This window comes from Vespula pensylvanica, chromosome 11 (assembly GCF_014466175.1).
Source record: "Vespula pensylvanica isolate Volc-1 chromosome 11, ASM1446617v1, whole genome shotgun sequence".
Classification (NCBI taxonomy): domain Eukaryota; kingdom Metazoa; phylum Arthropoda; class Insecta; order Hymenoptera; family Vespidae; genus Vespula; species Vespula pensylvanica.
In genome coordinates this window covers 142,072-160,859 of record NC_057695.1, presented here as the reverse complement: position 1 = coordinate 160,859, position 18,788 = coordinate 142,072, and the positions used below count along the sequence as shown (strand labels likewise).

Genomic DNA, 18,788 nt, shown 5'->3' with positions numbered 1-18,788 from the left:
TGATGATGACGATGATGATAACGATAACGACGACGACGATGATGATGATGATGATGATGATGATGATGACGATAATGAGGATAATGACAACGATGACAAAGACGAAGACGAAGACGACGATGATGCTGCTGATGATAATAGTAGTGGTGATGACAATGATGATGGTGAAATCAGGATGAGAGGTTAGGCAATGAGAACGGCACGACAGATCCAAACTGAATCGGAGCTTGGCTCGTACTAAGCGGTACCGCCTCAGCTTCGCGGATTTCTACCCCTCTCTCTGATATCTGGCTCTATCTCTCTCTCTCTCTCTCTCTCTCTCTCTCTCTCTCTCTCTCTCTCTCTCTCTCTCTCTCTGTCTCTCTCTCTCTCTCTCTCTCTTTCACGCTCGTTCATTCGCTCGCTCGGTCGCTCTCAGTCGCCGTGTCCCAGTCTCCGAGCATCATTCTGTCTCGCTCCCTTCCCGTTTCTCTCTGTCTCACTTCTAGCAACGTTCCCTTGACATTCTCCCTCGACGACGAGACACCCTCAAGAGAAGTTTCAATTTATACTGAAAGTTGCCGTGACCGAATGCGCAAATAGGTAGATCCGCTCTCGCATTTACGAGCTCATTCATACTGGTCCGATATCCCAGCGTGTGTCTACGTGTAAACACATTTTCTCCCTTTCTCTCTCCGTCTCTCTCTCTCTCCCTCTCTCCCTCTCTCTCTCTCTCTATCTATTTATCTTTCTCTTTCTCTCTCTGTCTAGCTAAGATCTACTATGATCTTGGCTACAGGTGATCTTGTTCTCTCTCTCTCTCTCTCTCGTGAAATCTCTAAAGAAAATTTTAACAGTATATTTAACCATGTGATAAGAGAGACTCCCATAGGAGATGTTAAAAAAGAAAAAAATATATATATATTCTTAAGTAAAATTTCCAACAGTAATAAATAAAAAATAAATATAAAATAAATAAAGTCCGAAAATGGGAAGAAATATTCAAAAAAAAAAAAAGAAAAAGAAAAAGAAAGAAGAGTAAAAAAACTAGACTCTCAAGAGTCTCTAGAAAATTTTCGAGAGAAGAAAGTAAATGCGAAATAAATTAACCTTAAAAAAAAGAGAGAGAGAGAGAGAAAGAGAGAGAGAAAAATGTAAAGAAATAAAGAAAAAAAAAAAAAAAAAAAAAAAAAAAAAAAAAAAAAGCTCGGTTCGAGCTCTCGTGCTCGATCGATAACGAAAATGTAGGTATGTATAACATATTTAAAAGAGTTACACGAGAGGAATGTGTAAACACCGCACACCACACATTATATACATGCCACAGATGCACAGGCATACCAACACACGACCCTTTTTTCGTGAGTTTTTAAATCGTTTTTAAAATGGTTAGCGGAATGAAGTGTACTCGAAAAGAGAGAGAGAGAGCATATTTGACGTCGGGGACATTGCAAGAGTAAAGAAGAAAAGAGAGAGAGAGAGAGAGAGAGAGAGAGAGAGTAGGTGTGGGAGGAAGAAGAGGGAGGGAAAGAGAGGGAAAGCAATGTGTCGCGGTTGACGCCCTTTCTCCTTGCAAGTAGACAATAGAGGAGGATAGGAGCCCTTATAAATTATCGTGGCGTATTACGCGTGACGTTAGGAGGAAGGACGATGAGGATGAAGTTGAGGATGAAGAGGAGAAGGGGAAGGAGAAAACAAGGCAAAGGGAGAGAGAAGTTCGGTATCGTTAGCGTCTCGTCCCCTCACTCGTTTCCTTTACGTGACTAGCACTGGCGTGTCTGACAGAGGTTCGTTAAAAACACGAGATTTATCCCTTTTCTTTTCAAGGAAAGAGAGAGAGAGAGAGAGAGAAAGAAAGAAAGAAAGAAAGAAAAAGAAGATAACTCTCAGATCAGATATTTCAAGCTCGCCTTTTATTGGCTATTACGATCTAATCATTTTCTTTCTTCTACCAATCGTATCGTCTTTTTCATCTTAGCCGATATAACCATTAAACTCCTTACTTACCGACCGAATAATTACATAATAAATATATATGCGTGATAATGCATGATAATTTTCACTTTCTAATCGAACAAAATTGATATTTATCGTTCGCCTGATGATTGATATTACAATGTTGTACGAACGATAATAATGAAATTATTATTTCGATATTATATTGAAACTGATACTATCAACGAGATCGTACGAATGTGAATCTTTTTTTTTTTATATTGTTTATTTTATCGGAAGGGGAAAATTGTTGACTTATTAAATAATCGAGGTTATGAAACTTTCGAATCGATTAAAACATACATACATACATACATACATACATACATACATACATACATACATATATCTATATATATATCGTCGTGTACTAATTTATAAAAAACGATATTTTCAAAAGTTGCCACTGTGCGTATACTACCGACAAACATATATACATATCTATGTATGTATGTGTGTATAGTATACGTATACGTATAGATATATTTACGTATATTTATATGTATAAACATATATAAGTGGCCTCGCGCACAGCTCTTTGGTAAATCTGTGAATACACCCCTGACATCGCGTCCCTCTACCGCTCGAAGAGGGTCGCGTATACTCTCTCCTCCTCCTCCACTTCATCCACTACCACCACCACCACCACCACCACCACCTATTCCTCCCCCATCTCCTCCATATGCGAGGGGGTGGCGGTGATGGCGGCGAAGAGAGGAACGCGCGGAACGCTTTATGAATGAATGTTTCCGCGCCAAGTGCGAGAAGAGAGACGGATAGATAGGGTAGGGTGCTCGTGTGAGCGAATACGAGGTACGAGTACGAGTATGAGAGAGAGAGAAAGTAACTCTGGGAATAGGGAGAGAGAGAGAGAGAGAGAGAGAGAGAGAGAGGGAGGTAGAGAGAAAGAGAGAGAGAGCCAGTCGTGTGTCCCGCGTGTAAACACAATAATACCGACGTTTCCATTCATCAGCTCGACCCCGGCGCGCGACCTCGAGAAATACCTTTGGTGGTACCACGTGCTCTCTACGAACTCTCTCTCTCTCTCTTTCTCTCTCTCTCGCTACTCTCCCCTCTCCCTCTCTCCAAACCTCCCTACCCTTCCCACTCCTCCGACCCCCCCCCTCTACCCAACCTCATCCTTTTGATTCTTTCTCGTGTTCGTCGCGATATACCATTCTATTTTCATTTCTCTTTCTCTCTCTCTCTCTCTGTCTCTCTCATTCTCATTTTCTCTCACTCTTTCTTTCTCTCTCTCTCTCTCTCTCTCTCTCTCTCACTCACTCGATCTCACGGCCGATGCCAACTACGGAATCCACTTGACATCATCGTTCATTATGAATTTCCGGACCTTTCTTTCTTTCTTTCTTTCTTTCTTTTCTTTTCTTTTTCTTTTTATTTCTTTTTTCTTTCTTTTTTCTTTATGCCTTTCACTCTTTTTTTCTTGTTCTCTTTCTGCTTCTACGTTCGTACTTGTCTGTTTTCGTTTTTTTTTTTTTTGTGTTTTTCTTGTTCAGTGATAATGCAGTTAAAAGTGCATATTGCGGGTATATACTTTAATGTAATAGCGTTTAAATTTCTTCAATGTTATGTAAATTTGGTATTTTGTATGTATGTATACGTATATGTATAAAATTGTACGCACGTACGGATGTATGTATCTCGTTTTTATTTTTGTATAAATATAAATCATAATTAGTATGTAATGTAATTATAGCGGGATAAATAATTTTATGAATTTTAGTAAATTAGTATATCACTTTTTGTATCATCTAATTATATTATAACTTTTACGTTACATTATTTTTACGTATATACAAAAAGAAATTAGGTTATATGTAATAATACGCTGTAACCAATTATACACCAATTATATTGACGATACCATCTAATTATATATTAATATTTATAAACGATATTATAACTTGCATATTAAACGTTATTTTTATCTGGACATATCTTTTATATAGGGTAAAAATGATCGATATATTAGATGAATGCATGTATAAATTTCTGCAAAATTATTGATTAAAATTAATATAAATATTTTCTCTATGAAAAAGAAATTGATCTTTGTTAAATATTCGTATTTCTTTCTTTTTGTTTCCAGTGTAATAATCAAATTCAATCAAAAACATGGTTAGAAGGCAACGTTTGGTCCGTCGTTTGTGCAATGGAGTTAGGATTACTCACGGAATCATCATTGAAAAATATTTCTATAAAAATGTTATCGGATGATGGGAAGATCGTGAAAAAAAGTTCATTAAACTGTTCCATAAATACGACAAATTTTGTATCGTCTTGGCCTTTCATCAACGACGAACGATCAAAATTTAAATTAGATAAAAATTACGTATCCAAGATGTCAAAATTAAAAAGACGACGTAAAGGAAGAAAAAAGTTGTGGTATAAAAAAAGATTGTCATCTAATAAAAAGGAGAATGAAGAAATTTATAATTTGAGTTCGAACCCGATAAATAATAATTATGATGATGATGATGATGATGATGATGATGATGATGATGATGATAATAGTAATAATAATAATAATAATAAGCGTGATAATAATAAAATTGATAATTCTTTGGACAGTGATAGTACTTTTGAAAAAAGTCTTGAAGATTATGAAGAAAATAATATTGGTAACACTGATTCGTTGAAATCTGATTGGTCGTACGTTGATCATAAAGAAGAAATTAAATCTACGCATTTCGACAATACAAAAACGCATTCAAACGATAGCATCAAAGATGATTCCGAAGAGACTATTTCTTTGTTATCATCAAATATAAAAATAGATAAAAACGAATGTGAACATTCGAAATTCGACGAAATTCACGACATACCTTTAGCTAAAAGATTATCGAACGAAATTAAAAAAGAAAATATGGTAGATAATCTTTCAATGTGCTTTCGTGACTACAGTAGTAGTTCAACTTCTGCCGGGAAAAATTCGAATCAAAATTTAGCCGAGAACAAAACGCATGTTGAGGATAATACGTCGAATACGAAAAAAATTGAAGATATTAAAGTAAAAAAGGATAATTCTGTTAAGAATAATTTTGATGAGGATGATATTGATCAGAATTTACGTAGAGTGACTAGGGGTCTGACAAAAATTAATAAGTCCGTTAATGAGAATTTTCTTGGGAGATTAGTATGGGGATGTTGTTCTGGTTGGTGGCCAGGTAAACCGAATATATATATATATATATATATATATAAATTGTATCATTCATTTATGTAATATATCACATTAAATAATAATATAATAATGTAATTGGTTAATTTAATTTGTTATAGCATTGATTATCGATGCAGAACATGTAGGAATGATTTCTGAACCTGGAAAATTATGGGTTTATTGGATCGGTGACTCGTTAATATCTCTTGTAAATATATATATACATATATATCAATTTTACTATTTAATAACAAAATCTTAACGTTTATTTTTTTCGTTCGTCTTTCCAGCTCAATGAAAGAACTCAGATAAAACCGTTCACCGATAATTTAGAGTTAAGACTCAAACAGAAATCGGAATCTGCTGATAGCATGCAATCTATCGATTTAACCATTCAGGTTTGTATTAAAATATAATTTTTTTCTTCAATTATTCGTCTTTAAAAATTTTCATCAATTTTGTAGATGATACGTGAAAAGTGTGGCTGCTTGTTAACGAAACCTTATCATATTTGGGTACAGAAGAACTTCATTGATAAAACAAAAAGTAAGTTACATAACAAATTATATGAGAGAAACAAATATAAAAATAATACTTATATTGATCTTTTTATTGAAATATAACATGATAAGAAGAGATTAAGTTCTACCCATATCCAGCTAAAATACAAGAGAGATTAGATTTTCTAAAAGAAAAAAATTCAAGAATTAATGAAAGATATATGTTGAATCAGAAACAACGTATGTAGCTCACATTAGCTCTAAGCATTACTTTTACTTTGTTCTTTTTATCATTTGACTTTGTACGAATATTTCTTAATTCTATATTTTCAGAATCATCCGAAAAAACTAAAAGACAAGTTGAGAAGTGTACTGATACGAGTTTTAACGAAAAGAATACTGAATTATTACCTTTGATGGAGCAACGGCCTGGCGTTATTGCTTGGGCAAAAATAGCTGGATACAATTGGTGGCCAGGTTGATATATTCCTCTATCGTTATAATACGATCTAATATTTTTATTTATTTTGTTATCTACTCTATAAAGATGATTTCGTACTTTTCATCTCGTTATATAGCTATGATCATTGATTATCGTGATTGCTGTCTGCGAGAGCCCAGTTTTGGTTGCCAATGGATAATGTGGTATGGCGATTATACATTTTCACAGGTAAATATTCGATCGCGTAACTTATACCTTATATGTGTAAATAAAATTATATACGAGTCTAAAGTCAATGATAATTTTTGTATTATCTAATTTTGCAGATTTAAAAATATACAATTTTTTCAATCACTGTATGTATTATTTTAGATACACCATCGTGCATTTATGAAATTTATAGAAGGAATGGAAAAAATGCAGGAGTATATTCAACGTACGAAGAAACATTTTTATCTTCTTGGAGTTCTTGATGCTTCTAAGGTGAATTGGAAAAATGTTTATGTCGTTATTTTATAACACCATGAGTTTATCAATCAATATGTGGCTTATGCGTTAAAGTCTCTGTATCTATATTAAGTTCCTGGAAAGTTTGACGTAATTATGTTACCATATGATTCGGTATTGTTAAGCTAAAAGAAAATTTTGTTTACAGGATTATTATTTACGGCTCGGTTATGATACGGAAAACTGGACTATCGCAGATGCTATAACACATTCCTCACAACGCAACGTTTGTTCACAAGTAAGAAAAAGGTCCTTGACAGTACAGAAATGTTCAGAAGAATCAAAAAAATATTCTGCATTGATTTTAAGTAAATTAAATCAATTGAAAATAAATGTCACTGTTGATGATCAGCGAAAAAATGACATTATCAATAGTAGTTAGTTGATACTTCCATTAATATATTTGTTTACTTAAAGATAAGACGTATCATCGTATTTATATTTTTTTTATATGAACATAATTTTTTTAGACATATTACATTTGATAAAAATCGGCAAAGCTGCGATAGAGGACATATGTTTAAGATGTTTAAAGATATCTCAAGAAGAAATGGAACAACATCCATTTTTTAAAGGATCTTTATGCAAAGATTGTTCGGTAAATCTCTAAAACATTGATTTTAAAATAATATAATTACTATCACACTGATGACATTGTATATGATTATAGGAAATATTCAAACCATCTATTTTCGTGATCGGTACAGACAGTAAATGCGTACGTAGACTTACTTCAAAATGAATTTTATATATACAATTAAATTTTAAATAATAAAAAAAAAAATATTTGTTTACAGTATTTTTGCACCGTTTGTGCTGGATCTGGTACAGTAGTTATGTGTGACAATGAAAATTGTCCTCGGTGAATATTCTTTTTAAATATTTATAAATCAATATCTTTCATTTTATTATCTTTTACAGATTATATCATTTCTATAACACTACTGATCGAGTTTATTGCAGAGTTTATTGCACTGCCTGCCTAAAGCATTTAATATATCCAAATGAGTACCATGATATACTTCTCGAAGATCCATGGAAATGCTTGCTTTGTAAAATGGATAATGTTTCTACACCAAACAGAGTAATATTACCACGGCCGGAATGGAAAGAAAAATTTACTCATATGTTTAGAACAAACCCTAATTCAAAAATGAAATTTGCAATAGACAATAATTGGGTAAAGAGAAAAATGCGTGTCCTTTCGCTATTCGACGGCTTGGCTACTGGTAATGATATTAAGTCTGAAGCGGTGATATTAATTCCACAATTAATTTCACAAATTATTGTTTTCTTTCACAGGTTTGGTAGTACTCCTCAAATTGGGCATAACGATCGAAGTATATTACGCTAGTGAGATCGACAAAGACGCTTTGACTGTTAGCTCTTCGCATTTTGGAGATCGTATTATTTATTTAGGAGACGTAAGAGACATAACCGTACAAAAAATTAAAGAAATTGCTCCTATTGATTTGGTGATGGGTGGATCACCATGTAACGACTTGAGTCTTGTAAATCCAGCACGGTTGGGTCTTCATGGTATCGACTGATTTATATGACCATTATATATATATATATACACACACATACATACATACATACAATTATTTAAATATCGATTCTAATTTCAGATCCTAATGGAACTGGTGTTTTATTCTTTGAATATAAACGCATCAAGGAATTAGTAAAAAAAGCTAATAACGGAAGACATTTATTTTGGTTATACGAAAACGTTGCCAATATGGAAACTAAGTATAGGTTAGAAATCAACAGGTAAACGTGTGGTTATTTAAAACAATAAAATAAAAACAATAAAATAAAAGATGAGATTTTTTACCGACTGTTTCTCTTGTTAAGATGTCTTGGACAGGAACCTGATGTGATAGATTCTGCAGATTTCTCACCTCAGCATCGATTAAGGCTTTATTGGCATAACCTACCGATAAATGCGTATACTTTGCCGTCTGAAAATCAACATGATTTACAAGATGTACTTACGCCACATTGTAATCGATATGCTTTAGTAAAAAAAATCAGGACAGTGACGACAAATGTACATTCATTGAAACAAGGTATTATCTTAGTGTTATTCGATTGAAAATCTTAAAATATAACGATATATAACCTACATGTACAGCTACGTGCGTATAACCTATACATATATCTATACGTAATAACCTGAAATAAATAAATATATATATATTATTGTTAGGTAAACTAGCGCTGAAGCCAATTCTGATGAAAGACGAGAGTGATTTGTTATGGATAACGGAGCTCGAAGAGATATTTGGATTTCCACGGCACTACACTGACGTTAAAAACTTATCTGCGGATAAACGTCAAAAACTAATTGGCAAGTCGTGGAGTGTACAGACGCTTTCCGCCATATTCCTACCGTTGCGCTCTCTATACGAGCACGACTAACTAAAGACGACTAAAGTATCGCCACTATTTTCATTTTATTTATATTTTTTATAGAACGATGATATTTTGTTATAAATAATCGGAAATGAAGAAGAAAAGTGTTATATAATTTTAGAAGAAATGAAATTAATTTGAGATAATATATTTGAAACATCGCTAATGAAGAATCGAACTTAACTCTATAAAAGGTTATGTTTAATTATGATAAATCGAGAAAATTGGTTTTTAAACAAGTCATGTGGTAACAAATTGTTAGATATATTTTTTATTTATCGTTAAACGTATTCTCTGTATTTTTTTTTGTTTTTTTTTTTTTTTTTTTTTTTTTTAACATAATTAAGTCGAAAAGAAAAAAGACGATTTTTATTTTACAATGATAAATGGTAAAGAATAAATTTAGTTTGAGTGTCTCTTTGTACTCTCTTGTGTATTTTTACTTTTTTCTTTCTTTTTTTTTTTATAAGATTTTCTTGGATAAGTTTTATCTTATGAACAGTGAATGGTTAAAATAGTTATTTAGTTTTCTTAAAATAGATGATTCAACTCGACGTTTGTCTATTTTCATATCTCATACGGAAATATCCTCTACGTGGATCACGACTCGTTGGTAAAGCATCGTTACCACCTGCGTATGGTACATTGCGTTGATTTAACTGAAGTAAATTAACAGGTATAGGTATAGATCCTATTAAACAATTAACGTGTCGCATAAGCGACAGCGGTAATGGCGTATTTATATACACTTCTTCTTTATCCGTATCAATCCCTCGAATTATTCCTATAAAATCAGATAAAATCAAGAAGATAGGTTAGATAGGATTAGCTCGTTGAATAAAGTGATTATAAAAAATTGCAATGCTAAAAGGAAAGAAAACATGAGGAAGCAATATATTACTTATTTGTAATTTACCATAGCCATAGCAAGTACACAAAGGTGCTCTGGTTAATATACGAGGTATCGATAGAATAACATCTTGCAATAAATCTCTTGTTAAATCAATGCCGCACAGAGCAACCATGTTACCATTGATTACAGTTAATACACGCGAAGGCGGTACGCATTCTCGTAATAGAGCGATAGTTAAAGAAGCAAAAGGTGCCCTGCAAAAGAAATATGTATATGAGTATATATATATATAAATCATATTAATAAGATATATATTTTATAGCAGATGTTAGTAGAAAATATTGAAATCTCGAACATCGATGCGAAGCGAAATTATTAAGTGACTTTATACTAACACAAATGGCACAGCTTCGTTGATGCTGAGTGATGCGGATGTGGCAGGAAATCTAAACAATTTTTATTTAAAAGTCTAATATTTCGTAGGAAGAAAAAATAATAAAAGAAAGGAAAAGAATTTTTAATATCTCACGTAGAATTTCCATTGGAATTTACAATTCCACTTAGATAAGAAATCATTGCGAGTTCGCGTTGTTGATAAGGCTCCATGTTCCATGAATCACTTGTTGATTCCTGTTTTTTCTCAGCATTTGTATTTATAACTTGTAGCTCATGTAAACATGGCTTATTCCAATCCGTAATATTTTTACTCCACGAAAAGCCTGTAAAAGTCTATGAAAAAAAATATTTTTTTTTTCTTCCTTATTACATAATATGTAATTTAAAAAATATTTTTTACGGAGATGATAGCACCTACTTGTTGATCAATAATATCGCTACTCAGTAAATTCGGGTAATTATTTTTTGTCCTTTCTGACATTATCTGTAGGACGAACGAAGGCCGAAAGAGCTTGATCGTAAACACTACGATATCCCATCCTATTCCTTGCGTGAAACCCATTGTATTTATAATTATCGGTAAACGTGACATAGTCGGACAACTTAACAATTTATTCGCCAACAACTTAACACTTTCGATATACCTCGTGATACACCGAGTAACATTTACATCTCCTATGTACAATTGATAAACTGGTGTTTTTAAATGTGTAAAATTAGGTCCAGCTAACGGCTCCTCGATCAAGCTATAGGATATACAGCCAGGCGGTGTACATTCATTTTGACCAGGATCAACATCCACCAAAACGACCATCCGAGAAGTCGGTAATAACGTGTTTATTAAGTAACGTACGGTAGTAGATTTCCCAACATTTTTACCACCTGCTATTAATGTACACGACCAGTCATGAGAATACCAACGATTAAGGATTTTTTCAGCAAGTATTCCTGTGACAGTCGGATCGATTACCAATCTTTTATAATTATGATTATCGAAATAAAGATTGGATTGCAATATCATTTCAGCTCTCCTTGTGTCCGTCCAGGAATAATTTTTGACGTTGCGAATTTTAGGAAATAATTTTATTGGATAGTAAGTATTAACGAACGTTGTTAAATTGTTTTCCAAATTCCATAGAATAATCACTGCCATACCCGGTCTGCATCGATTAATGTCGCATTGCAATGCATTTTTTATGTCAGGATTAATACCTTCCTGAGATAAATATGTCCAAATATCTTTGATGTCGGACATCAAAAATTTTTTACTCGTTTCTACAGCTACGAGACTGTATCCTCTGGGAGAATATACTTCTATTGGAGAATTTGATGTAGTAATGTGAGACCCATACACCTCTATAGCACCGTACAATACATTTATCACTAGCTTCCCAGTAAAACAAAAACTTGTCTTTTCTTGCATAATCACTAATACTTTATTATGCAAACAATATAAGTGTAGCTTTTCATTATAATTTGACGTGGACGTGTTCGATTTTTCTTTTACTATTTTAGATTCAATACTTTGTCCGTCGATATCACGCATCGTTGAATCTTCAGTGCATTCTTGCATTTCATTGTTTTTTGTAACTGCTGTTTTTTTTTCAGGAATATCATATTTAGATTGCGATTTTTCATTGCAATTCACAAATTTCATTCTCTGATTCTTCCTATGACCATATTGAATAGTAGAAATCTCGTTTGGATTTATAGATTCGGCAACGATATGTGCATTGTCATTATCGATACAGGCATCATTTTGCAACGTATCCAAATCATTAAATATTTTTTGTAAAGACTTACATTTTTTTCCTTCTAACGAATCTGTTATATTTGACATAGACATATTCTGTCAAGCAAAATAGAATTGTTATTTGAAAATATTGATAAAAAAAAATTTGCTAAAAAAAATTGAAAGATATTATTAAAATGTTATGTTAATACTTCCACGATCGTCGAAGAGTCAAGACTTCTATGCGTTTCAAATGTGCTGTTCTGTATTTTTATTGTACCATATGTGTTCGAATCTATGATCTTGCAATCATTCGATTTAAGAGAAACATTCGCGTCATCTAAAATTACAATAATTATTTGCAAGATATCTTAATATAAATGCCAGAGTCGTGCATACATAAAGATAAGTTATACATTCTATCATTCCATCGTTACTTTTGGATAACAATTTAATAGTTTTTTTGGTCTTCGTATTAAATGCATTGTAATTTTTGCCTTTTTTTTGCTCAAATGCAGTATATTCTGGTAAAGAATTCCTTCTGTTGGACGTATCCTTAGATTTCTTAAGACTATCAAGATGGCAAGATATATTCATCCTGTTATCTTCTCAAGAAAAAAAAATATTAGAATATGGTATATAACAATGTAAAATAAGAAGTTTTTAAATGATTACCTTATATATGTTTCCTCTTGTATTATTATTTAATTCATAGATATTAAATATCAATACTAATTATGTTTATTTAGTATTGCATGTTTTGACAAAGAAAAATATGCGTAGAATCTAACCTTAATAAAAATTCCTATGAGTTAAAGGTATTGTTTGTAATAGTTTAGTCATGTGGCATGGCGGGCTCTCGAATTAATTTGAAAATGATGTCAACTAACTTCCTCTATTTTCATTTCGTTCGTTGAACGAATGCATAGAATATTTTATAAATATTTATTAATCGTTAATAAGTTATTTTTTATGAAATTTATGTTAAAACAAAAGATAAAGTTTGATAAAAATAAAAATAGAAAAAAATTATATATATATATGTGTGTGTGTGTGTGTGTGTGTGTGTAAAAAAAAACATAAAGTAAAATATGTGTAATTGAAAGAGTTTGATTCCAGATGGCGCTTAAGTAGTTGTTCCGTAAGATAGCTTATAGTCTTACTTCTTTTAATGAAATACTGATAGTACATAACTGTACTTGGTGAATACATACAGTTTAGTATCTACTAACAAAAATGGAGATACCAGTTACGTATTGTTTGTGTGGTCGTTCTTATGATGCCGAACAATTTATGATACAATGCGATATTTGCAAGGAATGGTACCACGGCGGGTAAGTCTTGTGAAAAGAATCCATTGAAAGAAAGACACGTGTAACATGAAAATATAAAAAATTATATTAAGTAAACGTTTTCAAACTCGCAGCATTTTTTCGACGATTTTAATTAATTTACAATGATACAGAGAATTCTAGAGATTGTATATGTTCATAAGTATTTTCAAACTTTCATCCAGAAATATGTATGACTGTATACAAAGGAATGTTTGTTGATAGTGCCATAACCTATAAATTTGATGATTATGTTGTGATCTGCTAATTGATATTTAGATGCTATCTACTAGTATAAAACGTTCTAATATCTTTCCTCTAAAGTATTTTCTAAAAGAAAATTTATATATATTACTTTCAACGATAGATAAATAATTTTTTAATGTTGTTATTTTTTCTTCAAACAAAGTTTCATTATATTTTTTAAAGTTTTCGATATTAACATTGCTTACTTTATATTTCTGCAAAGGTGTGTAACTCTAAAAGAGTACATGTCAATAGACCTTGATAAATATCATTGTCCTAAATGCGAAACGATATGTGGTCCGTCTATCAGTAAGTAAAAGGATATAATTTATCATTTACCATATTGATGTTTCGTAGATTAAATATTTTCATATTTATTTTTCAGTGAAAACTAGATTGAATTGGCACAGACACGATTATACCGAAGTAGATGCAGATTCTAAACCTGTTCAAACTGGAACTCCAGTATTCATTAGAGAATTGAAATCCAGACATTTTCCTAAAGCTGATGATATAGTTAAACATGTCAGGGGACAACAATTAACGTTGCAGTATCTACAAACTAATGGATTTGAGACACCTATCATTATCGACGGCAAAGATGGTCTTGATATGAGCGTACCTCCTCCGAACTTTAGCGTTTATGACGTTGAAAGTTATATAGGTAAAATAATGCTTCCGATAATTCTACGTAAATATATTAAGTAAAAAAGATGGTTATTAATATTCACGAATATGTTATCTGCTCAGGTGGAGATCGTGAAATGGATGTGATAGATGTTACAAGACAAAGTAACATTCGAATGAAATTACGAGACTTCGTAGAATATTACAATTCCCCTTGTCGGACAAGGGTTTTTAATGTGATAAGTCTCGAATTTACAAATACTGGGTATATCCATATTCATTGCCTTGCCATATATGGCTTTAATCGTATATAGGACGTATATGTATAAATTGACAAATAAACGTTGCAGTCTTTCACCAATGGTCGAAGCACCATACATCGCGCGCAAACTTGACTGGGTAAACTCTGTTTGGCCACGCGATTGGCCCGAGGAAAGCGATATAAAGCGTCCTGAAGTACAAAAATATTGCCTAATGGGAGTCAAAGACAGTTTCACAGATTTTCATATAGATTTTGGTGGGACTTCCGTGTGGTATCATGTATTAAGGGGGGAAAAAGTGTTTTACCTTATAAAACCGACACCAGCAAATTTACAATTATATCAGCACTGGATGTGCAGTTCAACACAGAGTGAAACTTTCTTTGGAGACCAGGCTGATGCATGTTACAAATGCGTTATTAAACAGGGCCAGACTATGATGATACCAACTGGTTGGATACACGCTGTCTTAACTCCAGTTGATTCTTTGGTTTTCGGTGGAAATTTTGTACACAGTCTCAATATTCCTATGCAGATACAGTAAGTACGTAAGTGGGTGTAAAGTGTAAATTCTTACACATTTATTGCTTCTCATTAACAGTTATATTTTATAGGATATATGAGTTGGAAAGAAAGATGAAAACTCCTACCAAATTTCAATATCCTGGCTTTGAAACGGTTAATTGGTTTGCTGCAAAGAAATTGCTCAAAGAACTGAAGGAATTAAATAACGAAGAAAAGAAATGTCCGCCATATTTTTTACAAGGTGTTAGAGCATTATTAAGTATTTTAAAACAATGGAACACTGATAAAGACGTAAGAAAAATATTTTTATATATTTATTTTTTTGTAGAAAGTAAACAAAAGAAAAAAAAAAAAAAACAGCAATTACCTCGAGATTTTTAACCGATCTTATTTAATATTTTCATACAGTACAATATGGTCAGCAGAAGTCAAATACCGGATACGATAAATAGTCAAAAATTATTGAAAGACTTTAGCAAAGAAATACGACATGCGGAGAGATATTTAATGTCATTAAATCCTCCTAAACCGGAACGTGAAAGTAAACGAAAGAAAAAGAAGCCGTTGAATAAAGATTTCGTAGATTACGATGTTGCAGATAAAATGGCAGAAAATCCTTTTAAAGCGACGTTAAAGGAAACGAATAAAGTTGGGACTTTAATTAACGATAATATGTCGACTAATCGACCGCCATTAAAATTAACTTTATCGAAACCCGTAATGTACCCTTACGTTAAAAATACTTCAATGGAAGAGAAACATGTTAATAATTCTACACAGAAACGTACAGCCAAGCCAGGAAAACAAAGTCCAACTGTAATCAGATTTAAATTAGGAAACAACGAAGTTGTTAGAAGTACAAACGATAATATCAACTTACAAAATAATTTTCCGTCGAATCATACTACTGTAGTAACGAAAGAACTTGCTTGGAATCGAACATCCGTATATGATTTTCATGACGGTAGCAATGAAAGTGATTATGGTAGATTTACTATAGACGAGTCTCCGAAAAGAAGAAGAAATTCTAAAAGCAACACGCAGAAACGATTTAAGAGAGATTACGATGGCGATGTCGACGTTTTGAATGATATGCCAAAAAATGGTATTGAGGAATTATTAAAAGCATCCGCGTATACATTGGGAAATGCTCCTCAAAGATTAGACATTACGTATGTAAAATATTTTTCAATTTGTTTTTTAATAATTACAGAATGTACAATAGTCATATTTACAATTATTTTAGACCATCCACGATTCCGCAGTACAGTCAACCTGTGCCACCACCTCCTACAGGGTAAGTCGTTATATATGTTTTGCAAGATTACTCAACGACATAACGTTGTATAAAAATATTGTTGCATTATTTAATATCGCATTAAAATGATTTCTAATTGCGAAGCATGAAAATATAATTATTATTTTGTTAATGTAAAAATATTGATTTGTCCGAATTAGTAAGTAAACATAATCCTTTTAGCTTGATTTATAGAATATATATAGATAGTACACAGTTCGATTTTATTTATTCTAGCTTTATTTTATTTTTTGGTGTCTTAGTATTTATAAATTGAAAACGGCTAGTTCTGACAGGGCATCACCATCGACTCGTGAAGCCATTGCCGGGATGTTATCATTCAGCGAGCAGTGTTACTCGACAACGTCGACTAACTCCACGAAATCAACAAAAACGGAAAAGACACAACGTAACAACGACAATGACGATGACGATCAATTAATAGAAAATATTGATAAAGTTCATCAAGATGATGATTTCAGTAAGTGAATGTGTATTTCCAAAAAAAATGTTATATAGGATCAATTTAATGATTATAATGTTCGATTAATTCTTAGTTTATCCGGCTTTGGATGCTTCTGACGACGAAGATTATATTTTCAAGCCAAAAGCAAAAAGTCAGATAGATGAAGCATGGAATCCGAAAGCCAGAGTCGGACCACTCTTGCCGAAGACAAATCGACCGGCAAGAGAAGGAGTCAGGAAGACTTCTGTCGAAAAGGGATTGGAAGCAGCAGCTGCAAAAAGGGCAAAACAAGCGGTAAATCGAGATTATTTTAAATTCGTATTACTAGGTCTCTCATTTTGTTATGAAAAAAGATTTTACCATCTTACAAACTTATCCATACATATATGTTTGCGATTAAATAGACATAATCTCTTATTAAAGAATATTTAAAATTTTTCAACATCTATATTTTAGTTATTCATTTAGATATATATAATATACTTTCATTATTACGTACTTATATCATATAGGGTGAATATCTGGATAACGACATGGACAAGATTACGAAGAAGAAATTGGTAGGCATATCATGATTCCTTCACATAAGTGTAGTATTCTGTAGATTTTGCTTAATATGTAAATATAAATAAATAGGTAGATCGAAATATTTATTATTATCATTTGGATTGTTTATTTAGTTATTAGATAGACATTTTCATTCATCTTTACATTTCATGCACGTATACTTCATTCTATGTTTATTTTTGATTAGTAGGTTTTCATATTGGCACAACAAGACAAATCATTACTATTTTTGTATACGTCAACATTCTTTTTATTTGACTTATTAATTATAATTACTATCTACTGCTTACTATATTCTTTAATATCATATATTTATTGATATATTTTATACATAGTAAAAATAATTATATAAATTATTGTATGACAGAATACAACGAAGAGGACGTATAATAAGAAAAAACAAAAGGACACGTCTGTAACGTCTGGGCCAACTCCAATTGTATCTACAGAAAACATTGTGAAAACTAGCACTGCATATGGATCAATATTGACAAGTCCAAATAGGCTGAAAGATGTTAAGGCTAAGTTAGCTGCACCAGTTCCAATTGGTAAAATATTCTTGTATTTTGTCTTTATTATTATTATTGTTATTGTTATACTTTTATCTATGAAATATGAGCTATAACATTCTTGAATTTTCAGAACGTAAACCTAGAAAGGGAATGAAAACGGCTAAACAACGTTTGGGAAAAATTTTAAAACTTCATAAAATGATGCATTAGAGAGAACAAATTCTGACATTGATAATTATACATCACATCATTCTTTCATTGATAGATTAAACACGTAGTAGATGTAAAGTGCTAATATAAATTGTAAATATATATCGGATAATTCGAAAAGGTGATACACCTTATATTTATTATTGTATCGTTTAATAGTTATTTTCTTGTCAGTTTCTTAAATTCATTTAACGTTTTATCATTTTTTTTTTCTTCTTTTTTTTTCCCCAGAAATGATCGAACCGTTTTTAATATTCGTATTACATTTAATATTCGTATTACATTTAATATTCGTATTATATTCCAAAATTCGTGTTTTGTAATTAATTTATAAAATTTTAGTATGTAACGTGGGGCCTGAGAAAATGTAAGCTTAGTGCCCTTATGAATCTCACAGACTAATACAATTTATATAGTATGACAAGGTTTAATGAACTTTCTTTTTAATTGTAGGAATATAATATATAATGTAGATTTAATTTTAGGACTTTTGTTACTTAGTTCGTATTTATAGAGAGGCTGTAGAGTACAGAAATTGTTATACATTCAGTGTTATAGCAAACAGAATTTATTATTTTAGAAAGCAAACTTTATATTGTTATTCCATAGTATATTGTATACAAGCTGTATACAATTTGGTCGTCTGAGAAATCTTAATGTTTATTTATTATTATTATTACTATTATTATTATTATTATTATTATTATCATTATTATTACTATTATTATTACTATTATTAAT

At 31.8% G+C, this 18,788-nt stretch overlaps 3 protein-coding genes across 9 annotated transcripts; 2 read left to right on the top strand and 1 right to left on the bottom strand.

Moving 5' to 3' along the window:
- Positions 1–4,515: 4,515 nt before the first annotated feature.
- Positions 4,516–9,311, top strand: LOC122633070 (DNA (cytosine-5)-methyltransferase 3C-like). 3 transcript variants are annotated; one of them, XM_043820576.1, is made up of 17 exons: positions 4,516–5,162; positions 5,278–5,366; positions 5,449–5,556; positions 5,623–5,704; positions 5,791–5,898; positions 5,992–6,135; positions 6,237–6,328; positions 6,473–6,583; positions 6,756–6,984; positions 7,078–7,205; positions 7,278–7,325; positions 7,405–7,469; positions 7,571–7,836; positions 7,910–8,146; positions 8,239–8,380; positions 8,465–8,679; positions 8,820–9,311. In XM_043820576.1, the coding sequence occupies exons 1-17, from the start codon at positions 4,862–4,864 to the stop codon at positions 9,029–9,031; spliced, it is 2,577 nt and encodes an 858-aa protein (XP_043676511.1). In that variant the 5' UTR covers positions 4,516–4,861; the 3' UTR covers positions 9,032–9,311. The 3 variants fall into 3 exon arrangements, with proteins under 3 accessions (XP_043676511.1, XP_043676510.1, XP_043676512.1); XM_043820575.1 differs by having other exon boundaries at positions 7,529–7,836; XM_043820577.1 differs by lacking the exon at positions 5,791–5,898 and having other exon boundaries at positions 7,529–7,836.
- Positions 9,312–9,441: 130 nt separating this feature from the next.
- On the bottom strand, positions 9,442–12,611 carry LOC122632892 (polynucleotide 5'-hydroxyl-kinase NOL9). Of its 2 annotated transcripts, none has more exons than XM_043820175.1 (7): positions 12,423–12,611; positions 12,219–12,346; positions 10,693–12,123; positions 10,408–10,607; positions 10,274–10,324; positions 9,942–10,132; positions 9,442–9,809 (listed from the first exon to the last, which is right to left on the bottom strand). In XM_043820175.1, the coding sequence occupies exons 1-7, from the start codon at positions 12,601–12,603 to the stop codon at positions 9,571–9,573; spliced, it is 2,421 nt and encodes an 806-aa protein (XP_043676110.1). In that variant the 5' UTR covers positions 12,604–12,611; the 3' UTR covers positions 9,442–9,570. The 2 variants fall into 2 exon arrangements, with proteins under 2 accessions (XP_043676110.1, XP_043676111.1); XM_043820176.1 differs by having other exon boundaries at positions 12,225–12,346.
- A 560-nt stretch (positions 12,612–13,171) lies between these two features.
- On the top strand, positions 13,172–18,325 carry LOC122632902 (histone lysine demethylase PHF8-like). 4 transcript variants are annotated; one of them, XM_043820193.1, is made up of 13 exons: positions 13,172–13,340; positions 13,807–13,892; positions 13,969–14,247; positions 14,334–14,475; positions 14,561–15,010; positions 15,085–15,286; positions 15,404–16,167; positions 16,242–16,292; positions 16,556–16,773; positions 16,850–17,052; positions 17,271–17,318; positions 17,693–17,873; positions 17,968–18,325. In XM_043820193.1, the coding sequence occupies exons 1-13, from the start codon at positions 13,243–13,245 to the stop codon at positions 18,045–18,047; spliced, it is 2,802 nt and encodes a 933-aa protein (XP_043676128.1). In that variant the 5' UTR covers positions 13,172–13,242; the 3' UTR covers positions 18,048–18,325. The 4 variants fall into 4 exon arrangements, with proteins under 4 accessions (XP_043676128.1, XP_043676131.1, XP_043676130.1 ...); XM_043820195.1 differs by having other exon boundaries at positions 13,174–13,340; positions 16,589–16,773; XM_043820194.1 differs by having other exon boundaries at positions 13,174–13,340; positions 16,580–16,773.
- Positions 18,326–18,788: the final 463 nt, after the last annotated feature.